The 24,850-nt window shown below is 41.9% G+C and overlaps 1 protein-coding gene across 1 annotated transcript in view; it reads left to right on the top strand.

Moving 5' to 3' along the window:
- The window catches only part of slc2a9l2 (solute carrier family 2 member 9, like 2), a 237,020-nt gene that overhangs the window by 36,166 nt on the left and 176,004 nt on the right, over positions 1-24,850 (top strand). The window contains exons 4-6 of the mRNA XM_021568636.3: positions 7,813-7,973; positions 20,102-20,226; positions 20,924-21,069. Of these exons, the coding sequence (XP_021424311.2) occupies positions 7,813-7,973; positions 20,102-20,226; positions 20,924-21,069 (432 nt within the window). The remainder of the gene's footprint in view (positions 1-7,812; positions 7,974-20,101; positions 20,227-20,923; positions 21,070-24,850) is intronic.

Below are 24,850 nucleotides of genomic sequence, written 5' to 3'. Positions count from 1 at the left end.
TGAACGAAATAAAAGCTGAAATAAATCATTCTCTCTACTATTATTCCGACATTTCACATTCTCAAAATAAAGTGGTGATCCTAACTGACCTAAAACAGGGAATTCTTTACCAGGATTAAATGTCAGGAATTGTGAAAAAATGTAGTTTAAATATACTTGGCTAAGGTGTATGTAAACTTTCGACTTCAACTGTATGCATGTGTACATATACACTGCTCAAAAAAATAAAGGAAACACTAAAATAACACATCCTAGATCTGAATGAATGAAATATTCTCATTAAATACTTAACAAAATCACACAAAAATTATCAATGGAAATCAAATTTATCAACCCATGGAGGTCTGGATTTGGAGTCACACTCAAAATTAAAGTGGAAAACCACACTACAGGCGGATCCAACTTTGATGTAATGTCCTTAAAACAAGTCAAAATGAGGCTCAGTAGTGTGTGTGGCCTCCATGTGCCTGTATGACCACCCTACAACGCCTGGGCATGGTCCTGATGAGGTGGCGGATGGTCTCCTGAGGGATCTCATCCCAGACCTGGACTAAAGCATCCGCCAAATCCTGGACAGTCTGTGGTGCAACGTGGCGTTGCATGATGTGGGCGGGCCAGTCCATAGCATCAATGCCTTCCTCTTGCAGGAACTGCTGACACACTCCAGCCACATGAGGTCTAGCATTGTGTTGCATTAGGAGGAACCCAGGGCCAACCGCACCAGCATATGGTCTCACAAAGGGTCTGAGGATTTCATCTCGGTACCTAATGGCAGTCAGGCTACCTCTGGCGAGCACATGGAGGGCTGTGCGGCCCCCCAAAGAAATGCCATCCCACACCATGACTGACCCACCGCCAAACCGGTCATGCTGGAGGATGTTGCAGGCAGCAGAACGTTCTCCACGGCGCCTCCAGACTTTGTCACGTCTGTCACATGTGCTCAGTGTGAACCTGCTTTCATCTGTGAAGAGCACAGGGGGCCAGTGGCGAATTTGCCAATCTTGGTGTTCTCTGGCAAATGCCAAACGTCCTGCACGGTGTTGGGCTGTAAGCACAACCCCCACCTGTGGACGTCGGGCCCTCATACCACCCTCATGGAGTCTGTTTCTGACCGTTTGAGCAGACACATGCACTTTCGTGGCCTGCTGGAGGTCATTTTGCAGGGCTCTGGCAGCGCTCCTCCTGCTCCTCCTTGCACAAAGGCGGAGGGAGCGGTCCTGCTGTTGGGTTGTTGCCCTCCTACGGCCTCCTCCACGTCTCCTGATGTACTGGCCTGTCTCCTGGTAGCGCCGCCATGCTCACTACGCTGACAGACACAGCAAACCTTCTTGCCACAGCTCGCATTGATGTGTCATCCTGGATGAGCTGCACTACCTGAGCCACTTGTGTGGGTTGTAGACTCTGTCTCATGCTACCACTAGAGTGAAAGCACCGCCAGCATTCAAAAGTGACCAAAACATCAGCCAGGAAGCATAGGAACTGAGAAGTGGTCTGTGGTCACCACCTGCAGAACAACTCCTTTATTGGGGGTGTCTTGCTAATTGCCTATAATTTCCACCTTTTGTCTATTCCATTTGCACATCAGCATGTGAAATGTATTGTCAATCAGTGTTGCTTCCTAAGTGGACAGTTTGATTTCACAGAAGTGTGATTGACTTGGAGTTACATTGTGTTGTTTAAGTGTTCCCTTTATTTTTTTGAGCAGTGTGTGTGTATATATATATATATATATATATATATATATATATATATATATATATATATATATATATATATATATATATATTTTAAGAGGACTACATGTGAAAACCCTAAGAGTGTACAGGAACAGCTGAGGAGGGTTGCCACTTTGTTCACCCTGTCCAATTAGGCACCACCAACCCTTCTGAGCTCCTTTCGTCCCCTTTCATGAATGCTTTAATGAATGCACTTTCACAGGAGGTTGCTGATGGGTGAGCGGCTCATAATAATGGCCGGAACTGTGCAAATGGAATGGCATCACACACCTGGAAACCATGTGTTTGATGTTTTTGATACCATTCCAATGATTCCACTCCAGTCATTACCACAAGCCTGTTCTCCCCAATTAAGGTGCCACCAACCTCCTGTGTTGCACTCTAATGTTGTACGTAATGTCCTGTCATGTGGGCTATTAATGTACCCGATGACCACAAATTCTCCTCTGAAAAAGTTTCTTCCAAGTATCTTGACTTTCTCCTAATTAAATCTAAATAATAGATGGAAAGTTCAGAAAATAATCTCCCTCTCTGTCTGGAGCTGTTTTGGGGTTTTGAGAAATTGTTCTGATATATTTGACCACAAAAAAAAGTGAGATTTTCAGTCAGAGACTAGAATCTAGCAGAGGGAGGTGAGTGGAAAAAGCTTTGGCAAAGACCGATTGAGGTCCAAATGCACCAGCTCTTAATTATATTAACCTATGCATTAGAAAAAAACATATGTTGTTGCAGTCTTCTTGGGAGATGCCATCACCTTTTCTTTTTAGGTACTGTAGGTGAATGGTATTTCAGTCTTAGAGAATTTCAGTCTGCTAGCCTTAGGATTTCCTAATGTTTCTATTTGGCACATAAGCAAGACATCACAAGGGAGCTATACCAACTGGCAGAAAAATAGTGTTGATTTACTGGTGTATTGTACTGGCACTGGCCCAGAGTTTTTCTGGGCCTCTAATTCTCCACTTTGATGGGAACAAGTGTGAAATGTGTGTAGCCCTTGAAATTGTTCATGACTCAAGAAGAAGAGAGCCATCATCCCTTTTGAGACGAAAAACACAGCTTTTGTTGTTTGGTTTGTTTGTCATTGTTCACACAGTGCTGGCTTTGTGTTTGTTTTTCCGCATCCCACAGGTAACTTGATTTGTTTTAGAATGAGGGGGACGTCCTCTGCAGTAGTAAATATTTTTCCGGAGGACATCAATTCCATAACAACCTGTGTCTTAAAGACAGATCATGATTGATAAGTATTTTGTTGTAAATGACCTACCTAGATATTACAAGTAAAATACACCAAAAAAGGCGAGGCTTATGGAGCAACAGTTTTTACAATCATGCATACTACAGTTGAAGTCAGAAGTTTACATACACCTTAGCCAAATGCATTTAAACTCAGTTTTTCACAATTCCTGACATTTAATCCTAGTAAAACATCCCTGACTTAGGTCAGTTAGGATCATCACTTTATTTTAAGAATGTGAAATGTCAGAATAATAGAGTGATTTATTTCAGCTTTTATTTCTTTCATCACATTCCCAGTGGGTCAGATGTTTACATACACTCAGTTAGTATTTGGTAGCATTGCCTTTAAATTGTTTAATTTGGGTCAAATGTTTCGGGTAGCCTTCCACAAGCTTCCCACAATAAGTTGGGTGAATTTTGGCTCATTCCTCCTGACAGAGCTGGTGTAACTGAGTCAAGTTTGTAGGCCTCCTTGCTCGCACACACTTTTTCAGTTCTGCCCACACATTTTCTATGGGATTGAGGTCAGGGCTTAGTGATGGCCACTGCAATACCTTGACTTTGTTGTACTTAAGGCATTTTGCCACAACTTTGGAAGTATGCTTGGGGTCATTGTCCATTTGGAAGACCTGTTTGCGATCAAGCTTTAACTTCCTGACTGATGTGTTGAGACGTTGCTTCAATATATCCACAAAATTTTGCCTCCTCATGATGCCATCTATTTTAAGGACAACAAAGTCAAGGTATTGGAGTGGCCATCACAAAGCTCTGACCTCAATCCTATAGAAACTTTGTGGGCAGAACTTAAATGTATTTGGCTCAGGTGTATGTAGACTTTCAACTTCAACTGTACATACATACATGCATACTGTATGCGTCTACAGTAGTAAAGGCAACACAGTATACAGAAAATAAGGAACTTACTTTGATAGGAAAGCTGACATGTCAAAAGTTATTATTTGTAAGAAAAACAACAAGGAAGGCAAAGCGAGCACCAGCAAGAACATTTTCAATTCTTGCAAGACTGCACAAATATATGCATATTGATTTGGCAAACATGAGTGAAGTGCGGTGGGCTCTCCTCGAAGAGAGAAGTTTGTCCGGCTCAGTAAAGCCTCAAACATAAGTTGTCCGCAAAGCTGAATGTGAATTAATGAGGAGGCAGAACACACCTCAATTTAAACTGTTAGAAAATTCAACTTGTTAGAAAATAATTTGAAATTGACAAGTTGAAACAGCCTATAGATATTTGCACATGTAAACTGTCCTGTTGCGTAATAATCACATTTTGGAACAGTGAGTGCATTGTGACATCACGCTGGGGCGCCCGTTAGAGATATTTGGAACTCACATGTGAAAATGTGAAAGGCTTCTGAAGTTTCTGATTTCCAATTTGAAATGTCTGACTTAATTTTCCCCTTCAATGCTTTTCAGGCAGCGTTATTCTGTGGCTTTGTTAAATGCCTTCTCTCAACCAAGAATGTCGTAAACAAGAATGACTCCCCTTTGATCAGTCAACATAAACACGATGTTTATGTGAAGAGTTTAATTCCAAAATGCTATATATCCATTTTCAGTAATGTTGGTAAATTAGCTTTTATTTTTTAAAGAAATTAGATTGGTGGCATGGGTTTGTTCAATGACAGATGTATTTGTTTAAAATCTATCACTTGATGGTTTCGTTTCAGAGAGACAAATAATCATGTTTATTTGCTAAATGCTATATATCTGCCTCACTCTCATAGAAATAAGTAGTACTGCTAGAGTTTACACAGTCAAATGTAACAACTACATTTTAATAAAGAACTGTACAAGTGATACATTTGCTACATAAATATTAAAAATATGTATTAATTAGTTCATTACTCCAGTCTGAGCTCAAAATGACTGCTATGGCATTTGTCCTTCTGCATCACAATTTAGTTGGCTAATTGGATCCTGAGCAGTCTTATAGTCCCCAGACACATGCAGTCTTCGTTTCCTACCCTGTATCTAAATCCAGTTAGCCGTCTGTGTCCCTCTAGCACATTCTTAACATACATTTTTTATATGCTCACAAATCAGTGAATATAGTTAAGCTAATTATAGCACACACACACACACATACACACACAGAGTCAATAGAAATACAGAAATACATTTTTTTGGTCACATTTCAAGTGTAAATTGCTCTGACGGTGGCCGACACGTAAGCTTTAATCACGTGATACAACTGGGTTTATCTTTTTTGAAGTTATAGCGTTATTCTCAAAGCACCAGAAATGAGAGAACTCAAATGTGCAAGTGCTTTTTTGAATTTTAAGTCTAAATTGGGTGAGTGTACACAAATATGTGAATTCACCCATAATTGCTGTCTAGGTGTCGTTCACATTTTTCTAAATTTACAGCATTGGGTTGAAATTTGAAATACTTGCTACACCAGAAGTTAATGGTTATATGTAGGAGGAATGTATATGGTGGAGTCAATTAAGGGTGGATACAAGCCATGGGCTTTCGAGAGTTACTAAGTGAGGGAATAAGGCAATCACATGGTTGCGGTCACTGATACGGGTGGATAGCTGTGGATTATTGATGTAACAAGTGCGCTGAGAATTGGGAAGCAAGTTCAGGGAGTGAGTGATTAAATAAACGAAACATAATACAAAACAAGGAACACGAACAACGCACAGACATGAAACAGAAACAATGACGCCTGGGGAAGGAACCAAAGGGAGTGACATATATAGGGCAGGTAATCAAGGTGGTGCTGGAGTCCAGGTGTCATAATGCGCGTAACGATGGTGACAGGTGTGCGCCATAACGAGCAGCCTGGTGACCTAGAGGCCGGAGAGGGCGCACACGTCACAGTACCCCCTCCCCGACGTGCTGCTCCAGCCGCAGGACCCCGACCAAGATGACGATCCCGGGGATCAGGAGCGGACCGATCACCTCTGCTAAGGCGCCGGGAACCTGTCGCTCCAGCTGGAGCGTGAGAGCCTGATGAGCCGGCTGAGACCTGGGAGCCCGTCGAGGCAGGGGAACCCGTCGAACCCACCGAACCCACCAAGGCTTGGGAATCCGATAAGACGGCTGAGGCCTCCCAGGTAGCTCCGGTTTTGACACCCAGACCCGACATCACCTCCAAAACAAAAAACTCCCCGATGCTTCCCTTTGGGGAGGCGTCATTCTGTGATGAGTGTGCTGAGATTCGGGAAGCAAGTGCAGGGAGTGAGTTATCCTCTTTGGGGTAGGTGGGACGCTACCATCCCACCTGGCCAACATCCGGTGAAATTGCAGAGCGCAAAGAAATATTATTTTTTTTCGTAATATTAAACATTCATGAAAATACAAGTGTCATACATAATTTAAACATGAATGTAACTTCTTGTTAATCCAGCCGCTTTGTCAGATTTCAAAAAGGCTTTACGGCGAAAGCACACCATGCAATTATCTGAGGACAGCGCCCCGCGCACAAAAGCATTACATACCTTTTCCAACCAAGCAGAGGCGTCACGAGGTCAGAAATAGCGATAAAATAAATCACTTACTTTTGAAGATCTTCATCTGGTTGCAATCACAAGGGTTCCAGCTACATAACAAATGGTCCTTTTTCGATAAAGTCCTACTTTATATCCCAAAAAGTAAGTTTATTAGGCACGCTTGACTCATTAATCCACCGATTTCTCTCGTTCAAAATGCATACAAATGAATCCCGTAATTTACCAATAAACCTCGTCCAAACAAGTCAAACAATTTCTAATCAATCCTAAGGTACCCTAATATGTAAATAAATGATAACATTTAAGACGGAAAATAGTATATTCATTACCGGAGATAAATAACGAAGTGCGCACTCTCATCCAAGCGCGTGAAAACACTACAGCCAAAATGGGAGCCACTTACAAAATCGACACATTCTAGCTCATTTGTCAAAAAACAAGCCTGAAACTCTTTCTAAAGACTTGACATCTGATGGAAGCCCTAGGAACTGCAATATGGAAGGTATTCCTTTTATATTTCCATAGAGAGCAATTATAATCAGTGGTGAGCTCAAAAAATCCTCGGGTTTTCGCTTACCATATCAGTTCTGTTATACTCACAGACATTATTTTAACAGTTTTAGAAACTTTAGTGTTTTCTGTCCAATACTACCAATTATATGCATATCCTAGCTTCTGGGCCTGAGTAAAAGGCAGTTTACTTTGGGAACCTCATTCATCCAAACTTACGAATACTGCCCACTACCCCGAAGAAGTTACTTAATCAAGAAACTAAACATAATACTAAACAAGAAACATGAACAACGCACAGGCATGAAACAGAAACAATGATGTCTGGGGAAGGAACCAAAGGGAGTGACATATCTAGGGCAGTTAATCAAGGAGTTGATTGCGTCCAGGTTAGTGTCATAATGCGTTTAACGATGGTGACAGGTGTGCCGGAGAGAGACCACACATGACAAGTGAGGAATGAGAGCCGAGGTCCGGTCAGGTCACATGAAGGGAGAAGGAACAGTTATTACACACATCACTTAACTTCCTACCTAGCAACAAAGATGTAATGTTTAGAGAAAAGGAGGAGACTCCGCCTAAAGTGGGGTGTAAATACTTGTGCTGGTGGGAACATGTCTGTCTTTTCAGCTGTCTGACCTGTTGGGTGAATAAACTTGGTTTGAGCTTTTCCTAGTCCGTTAGGTTCTAAATAAACAGAGTAAAAACTAACAACAGCATGGACCTTTAAAGGTTACGTAAACATTACCTTGAAATCGGATGGAACATGAATAATAATTTACCTTGTGTGAATAATGAGAAACATATTTTTTGCTGAGATGCTGACTTCCTTCCTCTTCCTCTCTATACAGTATATAAAGACATTTTACAACCAGACATGGATGGAGCGCTACGGAGAACCCATTGGAGCAGACATGGTCACCATGCTATGGTCCATCACAGTCTCCATATTTGCCATAGGTGGCCTACTTGGAGCGCTCTGTGTCACGTTGCTCACGAAACTCATTGGAAGGTACGTTGGAACACCTATGATAAGCATTAAAAGAAGAGGTTTGCTGACATAGATATCAATGCATACATATAAATGAACATTTAAGCATACATATTTCCCTGCACGGCTCTTTTGTTAAGAAGATGAACCCGTCAGCGATTAGGTAAATGGATAAGCGGAGTCAGGCGCAGGACACACAGGTATGAGTAATAATCTGAATTTACTCAAAATGTAAGCAATATTCCAACAAGGAAAAATACTAAATATCCAGAGCACAAATAACGAACCCACATGACGATGACTATCACTCACAAAACAGAAAGGGAAGCCAGAGGGTTAAATAAGGAACATTGATTATGGAATGGAAACCAGGTGTGTATAATGAAGAGGTAAGGTAGCGCAGAGGCTTGCAGTGAATTAGGTCCATTTTTGATGATAAGTGCTTCTGGCATTGTCTGATGAAGGATCTTTGAGGTGGGAGTATATGACGGAATATTGACAAGTGAACTTCTGAATGTCTATTAGAGTTTCCCAGTGTGAGTAAAAGGCCTGAACATAGCTTTATCTATTATCTTTATCTTATTTTTTGCGACAACACTCACCACACTATTGGCAATTGAAGCGAGGAGAGGAGTTGGCATATGTTCAAACCGTCCACCCCTCCTTTGGGATTCTTCCCCCATCTCCTTCTCCTCGCCAACTTTTGAAAGCGGCCACCTAGATAAACCCTTCCCCCATCTGTTCTTCAGTTTTCTTCCCTCCCTGTCGTTTTTCTCTCTTAGCATTTCAGTGAGCGAACCTTTAGTGGTCAGGACGCATGTAGACAGACAGACAGACGTCACGGTAGATGGAACATGGCAGGAAGAGCTGAGTGCTGACAGCCTAAGGATTCCAGCAGGCCTGTGCATGGGTGATTCCCTCTAATGGATGCTCCACAGGCCCCCCATGGAGCCAGACACCACTAAATCCACTCCAGGCACCTCTACATCTCTCACAAGGATACTTGCCAGCCAAACGGATTCCAATAGACATTTCTGTCCTTTGATGTCACCAGGGATCCTTCAGTTGGTGTAATTTCCCAATGAGCGTCCCAAATCAGTGCTTTATGGTCGATATATAGTAATCAGATTTTGAAACATATCAAAGGAATTAAATGTTGATTTCAGCCCTTGAGAAGCCACATAAAAATAAACACAATTTGAGTCCATATTCCCTCCTCCGGGGAGAGAAATGTGTAAAGTAAATTTAACATGAGCCTCCATTAACTGAGTACAGCTTCATGCCTCAGTTCCCCATTCCCTCTCTCTTCTCATCGGAGATACTGGTGGGTGTGAGGCTAAACATGACTTAAAGGCCTGCAGACACAAATAGTACATGACGCAGGGGCAAATGTGTGACCCACCTTTCAGCTCCAGCACTTGAAACTCCTTGGAATTATTAAGCAGTAATTATTCAACTGTATTCAAGTACTGTTTAGTGCTTACATGTATCAAAAATAATTGTGGGGATTTATCGAGATATTCATTGTTGATATTCAATACCCTGGGTCGGGAATTTGTCACAGAATTTTTTTTATGACATAGAAACTGTGGGTGGAGACGTATAATCTGATTTCTCATTTATTTCATCCTCAATTTGTGAAACATTCCAGAATTGCTTAATTTTAGCAGCGTGAATGAGGGTTTCTGAATTTGAATGACCTGTAGCCTATTTATTTCTGTGCTCCAGTCCAAGTCATTAACATAAACTGTATTTGCGTCTACTCCAGCCTACTCCAAATGACATAATGCACCTACATAGCATACTAAAGATTTCAACCCTTCTTGTTCACAGACAAGTTTTCACTGAACTTTATTAACTCGGGCCATGCGGCTCACTCCCATTGTAGCAATGCAGCTGCTTAGCAATACACTGCGGCCAATAATGATTCTGAGAGTTTGATGCCCCCTGTTGAAGCTCTTGACATTGGTGGAAAGTGATAACATAGACTTTGCGCGTTGATAGCGGCAAGATATCGTTCCATTTTTGCCCTCCCTGATTTGTGGCCCAAGTGATTAAGGTTAAGACTACGGTTAAGACTACTGCATGGGGTAATAGAAGCTGTAGATAATAGTCCCTTTGTGGCTTCTTTATACCTCTCACTCATCACTCAAATATTACTTAGAGACCATTAGGGGATGAACGTAAAAGATGTGACTGTTTATGATGTAGGCAATAGTCTTAACCTTACCATACATCATCCTTAATAGCCTTCGGATGAGATTCATAAATACATTAATTTATCATATGACTAATACAACCTGACTTGACTACTTTCTGCATGGCCTAAAATTAGTCGATGAATGAGACAGCGACATAATATATGATCAGGAATACAAAATGGTTGCTTGAAGATGGAATTGTAAACGAGGCAATGAAGTGTGACGACCAATGTGAAACGACAGCGTGGCAAAATTTGGCACATGACATTTTACGTTATTTTCTGGTTGTACACTGGTTTTCTGGCATGTAAAGCGGCGGTTTTATGGGCTCCTGACCAATTTGTATAGTTTTTTACATAATGTTTCCACCATCGTTTCCTTTGAATGAAAAGAGCTTCTGGACATCAAAACAGCGATCACCTACCTCGATTTGGATGAAGAATTCTACTTCAATGACTCGGCCATGCAGGACATACTGCTCACCCGGGACCAGGCCCTAAGCCCCGACACTCGGAAGAGGAAAAGACGGTGCTATAGAGGCCGATGTGGGGGGCACCTTGATGAAACTATGGCAACCAGTGAATAAACCGCCTCTACCCTCTCTTCAGTTGTGGAATCACTGGAGAACAAACTAGATTAGCTCCATTCGAGACTATCCTACCAATGTCACCTGAAGAACTGTAATATACAATGCTTCACAGAGTCTTGGCTGAATAAGGACATGGTGAAATATAAATCGAGCGTTTTTTTCCTGTGCATCGGAATGACAGAATGGCAGCGTCTTGTAGACCCAAGGGCAGGGGTGTGTCTCTTTGTTAAAAACAACTGGTGCACAATCTATATTAAATAAGTTGACCCAAAATCCAGAAACCCCCAAGTGATTCCATACATTGAAACTAGTTTAGTGGAGTTTGCTCTCTCTCCCTGATGTGCAGTACTGAAACAGCTGCAAAAATGGGTAATGTGACGTTGCTGGATGCAGGCCTCTCTGCTTTGTTGCCAGTGAATTCATGATTTAGAAATTTCGGATGTGTGGATAAATGTGTTTTATTGAAGCGTATGGCCGAATGAGCTATTTCTGTCAAGTTCAATCAGTTTTGAATCAGGAAATGTTGGAAAATTTGTGATTATTTTATGTAGCCAACTGCCACAGCAGCGGAAATGGGTAACAACTGCGCATGTGCACTCTCAGGGAATCCCTGCTACTTCAAAACTGCAAGTTATGCCCTTATACACAGATGCATGTTTTTTTTGGCGGAGAAGTGTAGACAGCATTACATAATAATTATACAAAGTAAACAAGAACCTGCTAATATGTCTGACAATTAAATAATCGCGAGGGATGAAAAAGACCTACCAGAGGGGGCGCCGATGGAGTTGTCGATCCATATTTATTTAAGCCTGAGTATTTGGACAAAGAATTGAGGCAAATTGACCTTCAGATGGCCGCTGCCCTCTAGCCACCAGTAGCCGCAGCAGTAGCTAGACCACAGCCCCAGCCCACCCCTGGATCAACACAGACTGGTGGTGCAGTTGTGGCAATTGCGTTCTTATTCCACGATTGGGGAATGTTTGTGCTGCAGAGAATTTGAATGTGTGACTACAGTTCTTACAGAAATAGAGGAACGTAATGATGATGAGGAGCAGTTAGTTTACTTTTGCAACAAACCCATTAGTGGGTTTATGTTTTCACATTAGCCCATAACACTATTTAGCCTACAGTATGTTTGTTTATTTATCACATTTTGGGGATAATATTCTGCAATGTAAATTGACTCAATGTCTATTGTCTCTTAACTATCATAAATACATGGAGCACATATGCTAACCTGTAGAGCTCCTAGGCCTATATGTCTACATGATATGGTGCAATGGTAATAACACAATAAAAACACATTGAACGTCAAGAATCAGGCTACCTACCTCTGCACGCTTGCTTTGTCGCTTTCTCTTCTCAAATATGTCTTTGTATTGTGTGGCACTGCACCAGTTCCAGTCCATGGAAATACAGTAGCAACAGCTGTATCTTTCGGTTGTCTGTCCCCATCGTTTCAGATCGCATATCTCGTTCATATGCGTGGTCGCTGAAGTGCTTGCTACACACGTGCAGCGAAGCTAGGATGGCTGCAGGAGTATACCAGTAAGATATGAGTAAGAGTTGAAGTTAGAAAATAAGTAGGGTATCATCTACCCTCTAAAAATCCTTTCAATTAACCCAAACATACTATACTAGGATTTTTTGTTCTTCTATTAAGCAAAATGCAGATTAATCTACACAAGCTCTTACTCAAGGGCAGATTGCAACATAATGTTTTTTGGGCTGAAAAGTAATTTTCTTTCTCTGAGGTCTGGACCAATTCCACTCCTCAAGATCTAATTTCGGTGAAAGTATGATGAGTTCGCAAGGTTGGGGATTGTTGTGCTCAGTGTCATTTAGTCAGTGCCTGGACTGCAGTGTCAATGCCCCTGCTACCCTCTTTTACCTCATTCCAAAGAATCCATTTACTTAACTGTCCTTGACTTGAGGTTCATAGATGTTGAATTGAATGCATTAAAACCGTGGGATTACACCTTTTTGAGAATGTCCAACTGCAATTACATCCTTTTGAGAGCAAAAGAAAGAAAGGTTGAGATTGGGAACCTATCCAGATGAGATTTAGCATGCCTCGTACCAAAGGGTGGATGAGAGCCTTGTGGAAAATCCTTTTCTGTAATACAAGTCGTGACCGTAGTCATGGAGAGATGTATATTTATTTTGTATTTTCTCTGTGTGTGTGTGTGTGTGTGTGTGTGTGTGTGTGTGTGGATGGACATGGACATTTCTAAGTGACCCCAAACGTTTGAACGGTCTCATCTGGATAGGTTCCCAATCTCAACCTTTCTTTCTGTGTGTGTGTACACACACACACACACACACAAAGAAAGGTTGAGATTGGGAACCTATCCAGATGAGACCGTTCAAACGTTTGGGGTCACTTGGAAATGTCCATGTTTTTGAAAGAAAAGCAAAACATGTGTGTTGTCCTTTAAAATGACATCAAATTGATCAGAAATACAGTGTAGCCATTGTTAATGCTGTAAATGACTATTGTAGCTGGAAACTGTTGAATGTTTGACATTTAAAAAAATGTAATATCTACATAGGCGCACAGAGGCCCATTATCAGCAACCGTCACTCCTGTGTTCCAATGGCACGTTGTGTTAGCTAATCCAAGTTTGTAATTTTAAAAGGCTAATTGATCATTAGAAAACCATTTTGTAATTATGTTAGCACAGCTGAAAACTGTTGTTCTGATTGAAGAAGCAATAAAACTGGCCTTCTTTAGACTAGTTGAGCATCAGCATTTGCGGGTTCGATTACAGGCTCAAAATGGCCAGAAACAAAGAACTTTCTTCTGAAACTCGTCAGTCTATTCTTTTTTCTGAGGAAATGAAGGCTATTCCATGCAAGAAATTGCCTAGAAACTGAAGATCTCGTACAACGCTGTGTACTACTCCCTTCACAGAACAGCGCAAACAGGATCTAACCAGAATAGAACGAGGAGTGGGATGCCCCAGTGCACAGTTGGGCAAGAGGACAAGTACACTAGAGTGTCTAGTTTGAGAAACAGATGCCTCACAAATCCTCAACTGGCAGCTTAATTAAATAGTAAAACACCAGTCTCAACGTTAACAGTGAAGAGGCGACTCCGGGATGCTGGCCTTCTAGGCAGAGTTGCTCTGTCCAGTGTCTGTGTTATTTTTGCCCATCTTAATCTTAATTATTTTTATTAGCCAGTCTGAGATATGGCTTTTTCTTTGCAACTCTGCCAGCATCCCAGAGCATCCCAGCATCCCAGAGTCGCCTCTTCACTGTTGACGTTGAAACTGGTGTTTTGCGGGTATTATTTAATGAAGTGGCCAGTTGAGGACTTGTGAGGCGTCTCTTTCTCAAACTAGACACTAGAATGTAGCAGACAGTTGAATTTGGGCATGCATTTCATCCGGATGTGAAAATTCTGACCCCTGTCACCAAGAAGTTAACTGACTTGCCTAGTTAAATAAATGTAATAGTTTGGAAGTCTTCACTATTATTCTAAAATGTATAAAATAGTAGAAATAAAGAAAAAACCTGGAGTAGGTGTGTCCAAGCGGTGTCCAATGAGTAGGTGTGTCCAAGCTTTTGACTAGTATTGTAAGTAGCCTAGTGGTTAGAGCGTTGGGCCAGTAACCGAAAGGTTGCGAAATCAAATCCCCGAGCTGACAAGGTAAAAATCTGTTCTTCTGTCCCTGAACAAGGCAGTTAACCCACTTTTCCTAGGCCGACATTGTGAATTAGAATTTGTTCTTAACTGACTTGCCTATTTAAATAAAAAATATATGTATACATACACTATATGACCAAAAGTATTTGGACACCTGCTCATCAAACATATCATTTCAAAATCATGGGCATTAATATGGGGTTGGTTCCCCCTTTGCTGCTATAACAGCTTTCCACTAGACGTTGGAACATTGCTGAGGAGACTTGCTTCCATTCAGCCACAAGAGCATTAGTGAGGTCGGGCACTGATTTTGGGCGATTAAGCCTGGCTCGCAGTCCTTCTCCACCAAAATGTACAGTTGTCACTATGCATTCGGGCAGAAAGCGTTCTCCTGCCTCCGCCAAAGCCAGATTTGTTTGTCGGACTGCCAGATGGTGAAGCGTGATTCATCACTCACTGCTCCAGAACAAGGGTTGTGGCTTAAATAGCCAAATCCGCTAATTTGAAGGGGTGTCCACGTACTTCTGTGTGTATATAGTGTACCTGCTTACACTTGTCACTGCCAGCAATAAAGTTATTGCATATTGTTTTCCTACCTATAGTATCCAGCTTTTCCTGGTGGATAATATCAGATAGGCAGCAACATGGTTTAATCTGCTTTGTCATTGTTTTGTGCAGCCACATCTTTAACCTCCTGAGGGCATTAAAGCTCCTTTCTGCTTCAGAGGACAGGTATGATAAGGAGCAACCTGACCAGAGCTTCAATATCTGTGAATTAGCCACAAACTTCTTCTGGCAGTCCTCTTAGAATTTGTGCTGCATGTGCACTAGAACTGAGTGAGCAGTTGAGTAAAAACATGGGCAGTTGCACTAACTTCTGACTCTATTGTAGATATACACCCAGTCTGTTCAGTGTCCCACTTTAAAACATACTGTAGTATGCACTGTAGTGTTTTTGCTGACTAATGTCTACAAAAACACTACAGTGAATACTGTAGTATGTACTGTAGTATACTGTATTATATAGTATTATTTGCAGTTAACTGTGGTATAAATACTGTAGTAAAAGAAAAGTAGTGTACATATACTAAACTCAGCAAAAAAAGAAACATCCTCTCACTGTCAACTGTGTTTATATTCAGCAAACTTAACATGTGTAAATATTTGTATGAATATAGCAAGATTCAACAACTGAGACCTAAACTGAACAAGTTCCACAGACATGTGACTAACAGAAATGGAATAATGTGTCCCTGAATGTAACAGTATAATTTTAGACCGTCCCCTCGCCCATACCCGGGCGCGAACCAGGGACTCTCTGCACACATCAACAGTCACCCTCGAAGCGTCGTTACCCATCGCTCCACAAAAGCCGCGGCCCTTGCAGAGCAAGGGGAACTACTACTTCAAGGTCTCAGAGCAAGTGACGTCACTGATTGAAACGCTATTTAGCGCCCACGCTAACTAAGCTAGCCGTTTCACATCCGTTACACTCACCCCCCTTTTGACCTTCCTCCTTTTTTCGCAGCAACCAGTAATCCGGGTCAACAGCATCAATGTAACAGTATAATTTTTAAACCGTCCCCTCGCCCATACCCGGGCGCGAACCAGGGACCTTCTGCACACATCAACAACTGACTCCTACGAAGCGTCGTTACCCACCGCTCCACAAAAGCCGCGGCCCTTGCAGAGCAAGGGGAACTACTACTTCAAGGTCTCAGAGCAAGTGACGTCACTGATTGAAACGCTATTTAGCGCCCACGCTAACTAAGCTAGCCGTTTCACATCCGTTACATGAACAAAGGGGGGGTCAAAATCAAAAGTAACAGTCAGTATCTGGTGTGGCCACCAGCTGCATTAAGTACTGCAGTGAATCAAACCCACAACCCTGACATTGCAAGCACCATGTTCTAACAACTGAGCCACACTGGAGTTGCTTACCAAGAAGTCAGTAAATGTTCCTGAGTTGCCGAGTTACAGTTTTTCTTAAAATCTACTTACATTTTTTTGGTCAAGACTTTAAAATGATTGTCTAGCAATGATCGACAAACAATTTGACAGAGCTTGAAGAGTTTTGAAAAGAATAATGGGCCAATGTTGCACAATCCAGGTGTGGGAAGCTCTTAGAGACTTACCCATAGAGACGCACAGATGTAATCACTGCCAAAGATGATTGTAACATGTATTGACTGAGTGGGTTAAATACTTATCTAATAAAAATATATTTGTTCTTATATTTTTCATATATCTTTTGCAAATGTTTTTCTGGCACATTGACAGAGTATTTTGTGTTGACAAAAAAGGACAATAAAATCAATTTTAATCCTACTTTGTAACACAACAGCATTTGAAAAGGTCAAGGCGTGTGAATACTTTCTGAAGGCACTGTATGTATAGCTACTGTAGCTAGCTTACTACATAGCACCAGTCTATTAGGATTTTAAAAGTGTTGGTAGCTAGCTAGCTATGTAGCCCTTCATTAATTTACTTACAGTTCTCTGCACTCCCACTAAAAATATCATCATGCACTTTTCTTCTCTTTGGTGTTGGCACCTCCATTAAGGGCACTAGCTACTTCTTCACTAGGGTGAACACTGACTATATGAGTGCTGCTCATTTGAAACTGCAGCTCCAGATACTGTGCTAGCTTTGGTGCGACCTTAGTTAGCTAGCTAACGTTAGCCTTGCTAAAATTGCCAACCTTGCATTGCATCAGTCTGTATAAAACTATTTATACACAATATTACTTAATCACCAATAGTTCACTAGTTACACAACAACATAGGAGTACATTTATAATATGTTCATAAACTTTTACTTGTTTTAAACTTTCAAAACATTATTACACTGAGAAAATAAAACATTAAGAACACCTGCTCTTTCCATGATAAACTGACCAGGTGAATCCAGGTGAAAGCTATAATCCGTTATTGATGTCACTTGTTAAATTCACTTCAATCAGTGTAGATGGGGAGAAGACAGGTTAAATAATGATTTTTAAGCATTGATAAAATTGAGACATTGATTGTGTGTGTGTGTGTGCCATTCAGAGAGTGAATGGGCAAGACAAAATATTTAACTTCTTATGGCTGCAGGGGCAGTATTGAGTAGCTTGGATGAAAGGTGCCCAGAGGTGCACAGAGTAAACGGCCTGCTCCTCAGTCCCAGTTGCTAATATATGCATATTATTAGTATTGGATAGAAAACACTCTGAAATTTCTGAAACTGTTTGAATGATGTCTGTGAGTATAACATAACTCACATGGCAGGCTTAAACCTGAGAAGAAATCCAAACAGGAAGTGGGAAATCTGAGGTTGGTTGATTTTCAACCCAGCCCCTATTGAATACACATTGGTTATGTTGCACTTCCTAAGGCTTCCACTAGATGTCAACCGTCTTTGGAAACTTGTTTGAGGATTCTACTGTGAAGTGGGGGCTCATAAGGGCTGTTTGAGCCAGGTGTCTGGCAGATTGCCACAGGCTCTGAGGCGCGGTCACGAGAGTTAGCTCTCGTTCCATTGTTTTTCTAGAGACATAGGAATTCTCTGGTTTTTTTATGTTAAAAACATCCTAAAGATTGGTTCCATACATCGTTTGACATGATTCTACGGACAGTAACGGAACTTTTTGACATTTTGTCTGCAACTAGGGAACGCTTTTCATGACTTTGGATTTGTTTACCAAAAGTGCTAACAAAAGTAGCTCTTTGGACATAAATGATGGACATTATCAAACTAAATCAAACATTTAATGTGGAACTGGGATTCCTGGGAGTGCATTCTGATGAAGATCATCAAAGGTATGTGAATATTTTATAATGCTATTTGTGACTAATGTTGACGTTTGCTTTTTCGGTTTGCTTTTTCCGTAAAGCTTTTTTGAAATCGGACACAGCGGTTGCATTAAGGAGAAGTGTATCTATATTTCCATGTCTAACAATTGTATTTTCATCGACATTTATAATTAGTATTTCTGTAAAATGATGTGGCTCTCTGCAATATCACCGGATGTTTTTGGAACTCCTTAACATAACGCGCCACTGTAAACTTAGATTTTTTTTTTCTTTATCGAACAAAACATATATGTATTGTGTAACATGAAGTCCTATGAGTGTCATCTGATGAAGATCATCAAAGGTTAGTGATTCATTTTTAGCTCTATTTGTGCTTTTTGTGACTCCTCTCTTTGGCTGGAAAAATAACTGAATTTTTCTGTGACTTGGCGGTGACCTAACATAATCGTTTGTGGTGCTTTCACTGTAAAGCCTATTTGAAATCTGACATTTTGGTGGTATTAACAACAAGATTACCTTTAAAATGGTATAAGATACATGTATGTTTGAGGAATTTTAATTATGAGATTTCTGTTTGAATTTGGCGCTCTGCACTTTCACTGACTGTTGTCATATCAATCCCGTTAACGGGATTGCAGCCCTAAGACGTTTTAAGTGCCTTTGAACGGGGTATGGTAGTAGGTGCCAGGCGCACCGGTTTGAGTGTGTCTTGAACTGCAACGCTACTGGGTTTTTCATGCTTAACAGTTTCCCGTTTGTATCAAGAATGGTCCACCACCCAAAGGACATCCAGGTATCTTGAAAAAACAATGGGAAGCATTGGAGTCAACATGGGCCAGCATCCCTTTTGAACACTTTTGACATCTGGTAGAGTCCGTGCCCTGACGAATTGAGTCTGTTCTGAGGGCAAAAAGGGGGGGAGCAACTCAATATTAGGAAGGTGTTCCTAATGTTTGGTATACTCAGTGTACATTGGCGTGCTGGTGAATATAAGGGAAAGGGGGATACCTAGTCAGTTGTCCAACTGAATCTCAGTATTCAACTGAAATGAGTCTTCCACATTTATCCCAAGCCTTCTGAATCAGAGGTGCAGGGGGCTGCCATAATCGACATCCACAGTGCCCAGGAGCAGGGGGTTAACTGCCTTGCTCAAGGGCAGAACGACAGATTTTTACATTGTCAGCTTGTGGACTCAATCCAACAACCTTCCAGTTACTGGCCCAACACACTAACCACTAGGCTACCTAGCTACCTCTCCTCAGCAAACACTACAAAGAGAAAGAGAGTGCGTATAGTGCAAGCTGTTGAACTGAAGAAATATATCACAGACCAATAAAAATGGAAAGAGAGGAGAAATTGCGCATTGCTCCATTCTCCTTACAAGCCGTGCTCAACTCCTTTTCTCTTTACCAGGAACGGGCAGCTGCCTCTGGGGACCGGGAGCAACCAACGGTGTATTTGTGATTGGGGGATCACTATGTTGCAAAACCACATAAAGCCAATAGCTGCTTGGTGCTTTTACAGTGGGAATTTGTCTTCACAATCAATCATACTCATCATGGTATATTGGGGGGGGTCATGATGCACCCCCCAAGTTACATGCCTAAATATGATAAAGTAGTCGATTCATTAAAGCTACAATCTGGATCAGTTTCTAAGCAGTTTTCAATCAATGTCCAAGGACATCAAGCTCAGTGAGCTGTAAGGTTTGAAGCTAGTGTACAGGCTGTCTCACTAATATGGAAAGAAGATTTATTCATTAGTTCACCCAGTCCTTTTATCCTCTATCATAAGAAATACTGTTTCAATATTGCAAAAGTGCTCTGTAGAAAATTCTACCTGTGGCTATTCTGAACTCCTCCCTTCTTCCTGTTCTCGATCTTTCCCCCTCTGTCTCTCTCTATGTTTAGGAAGGGCACCTTGCTCTTGAATAACGGCTTTGCAGTGATAGCTGCTCTTTTGTTAGCCCTGGGGGAGAAGGCTCGATCTTTCGAGATGCTCATCATCGGTCGTTTCGTCATGGGGGTGGACTCTGGTGAGTGCTCTTTCTGCTAGGCTGGAGAAATCTGACCATTATCCCCCAACTATCTAAAAATAGTCTCAACCAGGAGATTCTCAAGACTCTTAGATGACTCACCAACGACAGACTATTACACAATTACAGTAAGTATATAGAACAAGCTGAGTGATTACATCAGTGCCAATAGCCCAATACAATTGTTTCATTAGGGTGTGTTCTCATCCATATACACACATTACCCCATATTGACAAAGTGAAAACATGTCTTTAGACATTTTTGCAAATGTATTGAAATTGAAATACAGAAATATATAATTAACGTAAGTATTCATAAGTATGAGATAGTTCTGTATTTCATTTTCAATATGTTATTATTTTTAAAAATTCCGTTTGAATTCAGGCTGTAACACAACATATTTTATTAAAACACTATTCCTCTCATGGGCATTGTGAAACCACACATAATCTTTGCTCTACACTTGATTTCAAATCATTTTTACTTTGCGATTCGATTGAAATTCATGTGAAGGAGGTTTTGAATATACAGCATGGCTAAATGACTAGGGCAGTTTTGTATTTGTACTATTCAGGCGTGTTTACACGGTGAGGTTTTCAACCCACAACAATTTATCACTTTTAAAGAGTAAATCCTATGCAGTCCATATTGAACATAATATCCATCGATGTTGTACTTGTTGGCTTGTGTTTCCAGGTATTGCTCTCAGCGCCCTGCCCATGTATCTGGGCGAGATATCCCCCAGACACATGAGAGGCTCCATTGGCCAATTCAACTCCATCCTCATCTGTCTGGGGGTGTTCACTGGACAAGTCCTGGGACTTCCTGAACTTCTGGGCCAGGTTAGTACTATTGGTGACGGATTCCACGATACAGTGCTCATATTAGGACGGTAATTGTGATTCTGTCCTGATGTGGATACCGTACTGAAGAGTTTAGTGAGTGTCAAATCCAAACTTGAGATATGGGAGCAAAACTTGAACTGTCATGGCAAATCTCATGTTTTATCTCTACATCATGCATGCTTTAGTATTTCAAGTCAGGATGTGGCTAGTCAAATTAGTAAGCCTCCCCAACCACATTTACCCTACCGTGGCCAGTGACACTCCAGCCCAGCAGACCTGGGTGAAATACGTATGTGAAATAGATCTACTTTCAAATACTTGAGATATTCACTTGATTTAGCTTGCCCGGTACAGTGAAATCAATGGAATAGACACAAATGTCCAGCCTGCATCTCGGTCAAGCTTAATAAAGGACACCTCATTATTTGTGAGTATTTGACATCATGTGTTATACGCTGGTCGGCTGTCCGATCATGTACTTCATCATATTTCCAATCTACGTTCTGAAGATAGGTGTAAAATGTCCCACTCAACAATTCTCAATCAACCCTGATTCACTAATGTGATTCTTTCTTTCGCTGCATTTAAAATGAATATGGTTAGCTTTGCCCCAAGGAAAATTAATCTGCCAAATTCTGCCGGGTTATCTGTAGGATTGCACAACAGAGTGTCTTACAACCCAAAATAGTGTACTGATAATGGCCATGGCTAATGACAGCTTGCACCTCTCAGTTGCACAAGCCTTTCCCTTGTGTTGCTTTCTATTTGGCTATTGGCTTGTGATTATTTCTGTCATTCTATCTAGCTAATTTCTCTTGCGTGGTATAAATACAGTAAATGTCTGGATCCTTTTAGTCTCTTCCAGTATCAAAGAGTGCTGCAGGTGAAACACCCCTCTTTATCTGAACTGCATTAGTATACACATAAAAAGTCCCAATGCAAAGTTACACTTCACTTTTCTATTTTTGGAGTTATTACATAAACCTGATCAGAATGCCCAAGTCATGTCGGAAAATGTTTTTCCAGGGTGTGATGTAAGATGGGATATTCCCTATACTGTAAACTCCAACAGAAAAAACTTCAAATGTATAAGTTCAAATTTAACCAAATCGTTTGCACTCATGACTACTGGTTTCAATTACATTTTCAGCCAACTTACAAGCAAATACTTTATGAAATTATTGTTACAAATCAACTTACAAGGTTGCTAGCCAATTAGCCTGCTAACATTACGTTAGCACTGAATGATTCAGCCAGTTGCGATCAACACCTAGCTTACAGCTACATTAAAGTAAACCAACGTTTTGGAAATACATAATGTCATCTAACCAGTTATCAAAAAATGTTAGCTACTGTATATGCAGTTATCTTAACCAGCAAGCTAGCCAGCCAGCTAACCCTAGCTATTTAGCCAACTAGCTATTAGCCTAGCCAGCCTAACCAACCACCATGGTTATGGTCAAAAAGCTAGGGCCCAACTACCAGAGACTAGCTAGAACACAACTAACACAAAAATATAGCCACAGATTAAAAGCAAAGAGAGAGCAGAGATTTACAGACTGATGGTTGGGGCCAATCTGATGGTAAAACTTTTAAAAGAGTGCAGGCTGAGTTGGCTATCAAAGCGATGGGTGGTCGGGCAATTCACCGGGCCCGAAATCCAAAATAAATAGATTCCAGATGTCAGTCAGTGTCATGCCCTGACCTGAGTATTCTTTGTTTTCTTTATATATTTTGGTTAGGTCAGGGTGTGACATGGGTGATGTATGTGTTTTTGTACTGGCTAGGGGTTTTGTAGGTTTATGGGGTTGTTTACCATCTAGGTGTTTATGTATGTCTATGGTTGCCAAGATTGGTTCTCAATTAGAGGCAGCTGTTTATTGTTGTCTCTGATTGGGAACCATATTTAGGCAGCCATCTTCTTAGGGTATTTCGTGGGTTATTGTCTATGTCTAGTTGCCTGTGTCTGCACTGTTTTTATATATATATATATATATATATATATATATATATATATATATATATATATATAGCGTCACAGCGTGGTAACGGCCAGCAGCGGCAAAGAACGCACGACTCATGGACTTGGGAGGAGATTCTGGACGGCGAAGGACCCTGGGCACAGCCAGGGGAATATTGCCTCCCCAAAGCAGAGCTGGAGGCAGCGAAAGCAGAGAGGCGCCGGTATGAGGAGACAGCACAGCAGCGTGGCTGGAAGCCCGAGAGGCAGCCCCAAAAATGTATTGGGGGGGGGGCACACTGGGAGTGTGGTGAAGCCAGGTAGGAGACCTGCGCCAACTTCCCGTGCTTAACGGCGAGAGAGAGGGTCCGGGCAGGCACCGTGTTATGCGGTGGAGCGCACAGTCTCCCCAGTGCGTGTGCATAGCCCGGTGGTATCGGCCATGATGCCGGCTTTACGTATCTGGTCTCCAGTGCGTCTCCTCGGGCCGGGGTACATGGCACCAACCTTACGCATGGTGTCCCCGGTTCGCCAGCACAGTCCAGTGCAGGCTATTCCACCTCGCCGCACTGGCCTGGCTACGGGGAGCATTCAACCAGGTAAGGTTGGGCAGGCTCGGTGCTCAAGAGCTCCAGTGCGCCTGCACGGTCCGGTCTATCCAGTGCCACCTCCACGCACCAGCCCTCCGGTGGCAGCCCCCCGCACCAGGCTGTCTCTCCGTCTCATCCCTACAGGTGCTCCCGCCTGTCCAGCGCTGCCAGAGCCTTCCTCCTGTCCAGCGCTGCCAGAGTCTCCCGTCTGTCCTGAGCTGCCAGAGTCTCCCGTCTGTCCTGAGCTGCCAGAGTCTCCCGTCTGTCCTGAGCTGCCAGAGTCTCCCGTCTGTCCTGAGCTGCCAGAGTCTCCCGTCTGTCCTGAGCTGCCAGAGTCTCCCGTCTGTCCTGAGCTGCCAGAGTCTCCCGTCAGCCAGCCAGGAGCTGCCAAAGCCGTCAGCCAGCCAGGAGCTGCCAGATGTAACAACACAGTGTGGTCAAAGACTTAGTAACTTAGTTATAGTCAGCCAGCCAGGAGCTGCCAGAGCCGCCTGTCATTGCCGGCGTCAGCTAGCACACTAGCACTAAGCCAAGGTGGATAAAGTTACAAAACTCCCATAGCCTACTTCACAGAGAACCTGCTGAAAAGTTGATAAAACAAAAAGAACAGACGTAACTACAGGTGTGATTTTGTCTTTCGTTTTAAGCCCCCGGAAAGAAAGCACCAGAGCCTGCTGTTCCCATTAGATAATAACACAGCCGCAAAGTCCTTGAATAGCATGAGGTGTGGCTAATGTTAGCGAGCTTGAGCTAGGTACCGAGTTAGCATACATACTCAGTAGCACAGAGTAGATCCTCCATATGACGTTGAGAAATAGTTCATTGTGGTTAGTTCAGAAGTTATCCGGAAATAAAAATGTAATCAGCCCAAAACAGAACTATGTTTGTACTTATAGCTAACCAGATCTTGACTATAACTAAGTTACTAAGTCTTTGACCACACTGTGTTACATCGGTGAGTAAAAACTCATGCTCCTAAAGTATCTTTTAGTAGATTGGACCAGAATGTACCAACAAGATTGTTCTTGTTGCGAAGAGACAGAATAATTTGTTTTGGTACTGTCCATATAGCTTGCTTTTGGTCATAGGTCCAGGAATGGCTGAAAAATTGCAATATTTACCTGGAGCTAACCCTGCAGATAGCACTACTGGGTGAACTGAAAAGTCATAGTCAATCAATCTTTAATACTTTTAGCAAAAATGTTTATTTTCAATTTTCAATTGAAGA

Source organism: Oncorhynchus mykiss, chromosome 17 (genome assembly GCF_057628025.1).
Source record: "Oncorhynchus mykiss isolate SJ-2025 chromosome 17, ASM5762802v1, whole genome shotgun sequence".
Lineage (NCBI taxonomy): Eukaryota > Metazoa > Chordata > Actinopteri > Salmoniformes > Salmonidae > Oncorhynchus > Oncorhynchus mykiss.
The sequence above is the reverse complement of the archived record's forward strand: the minus strand, read 5'-3'. Positions and strand labels throughout refer to the sequence as shown.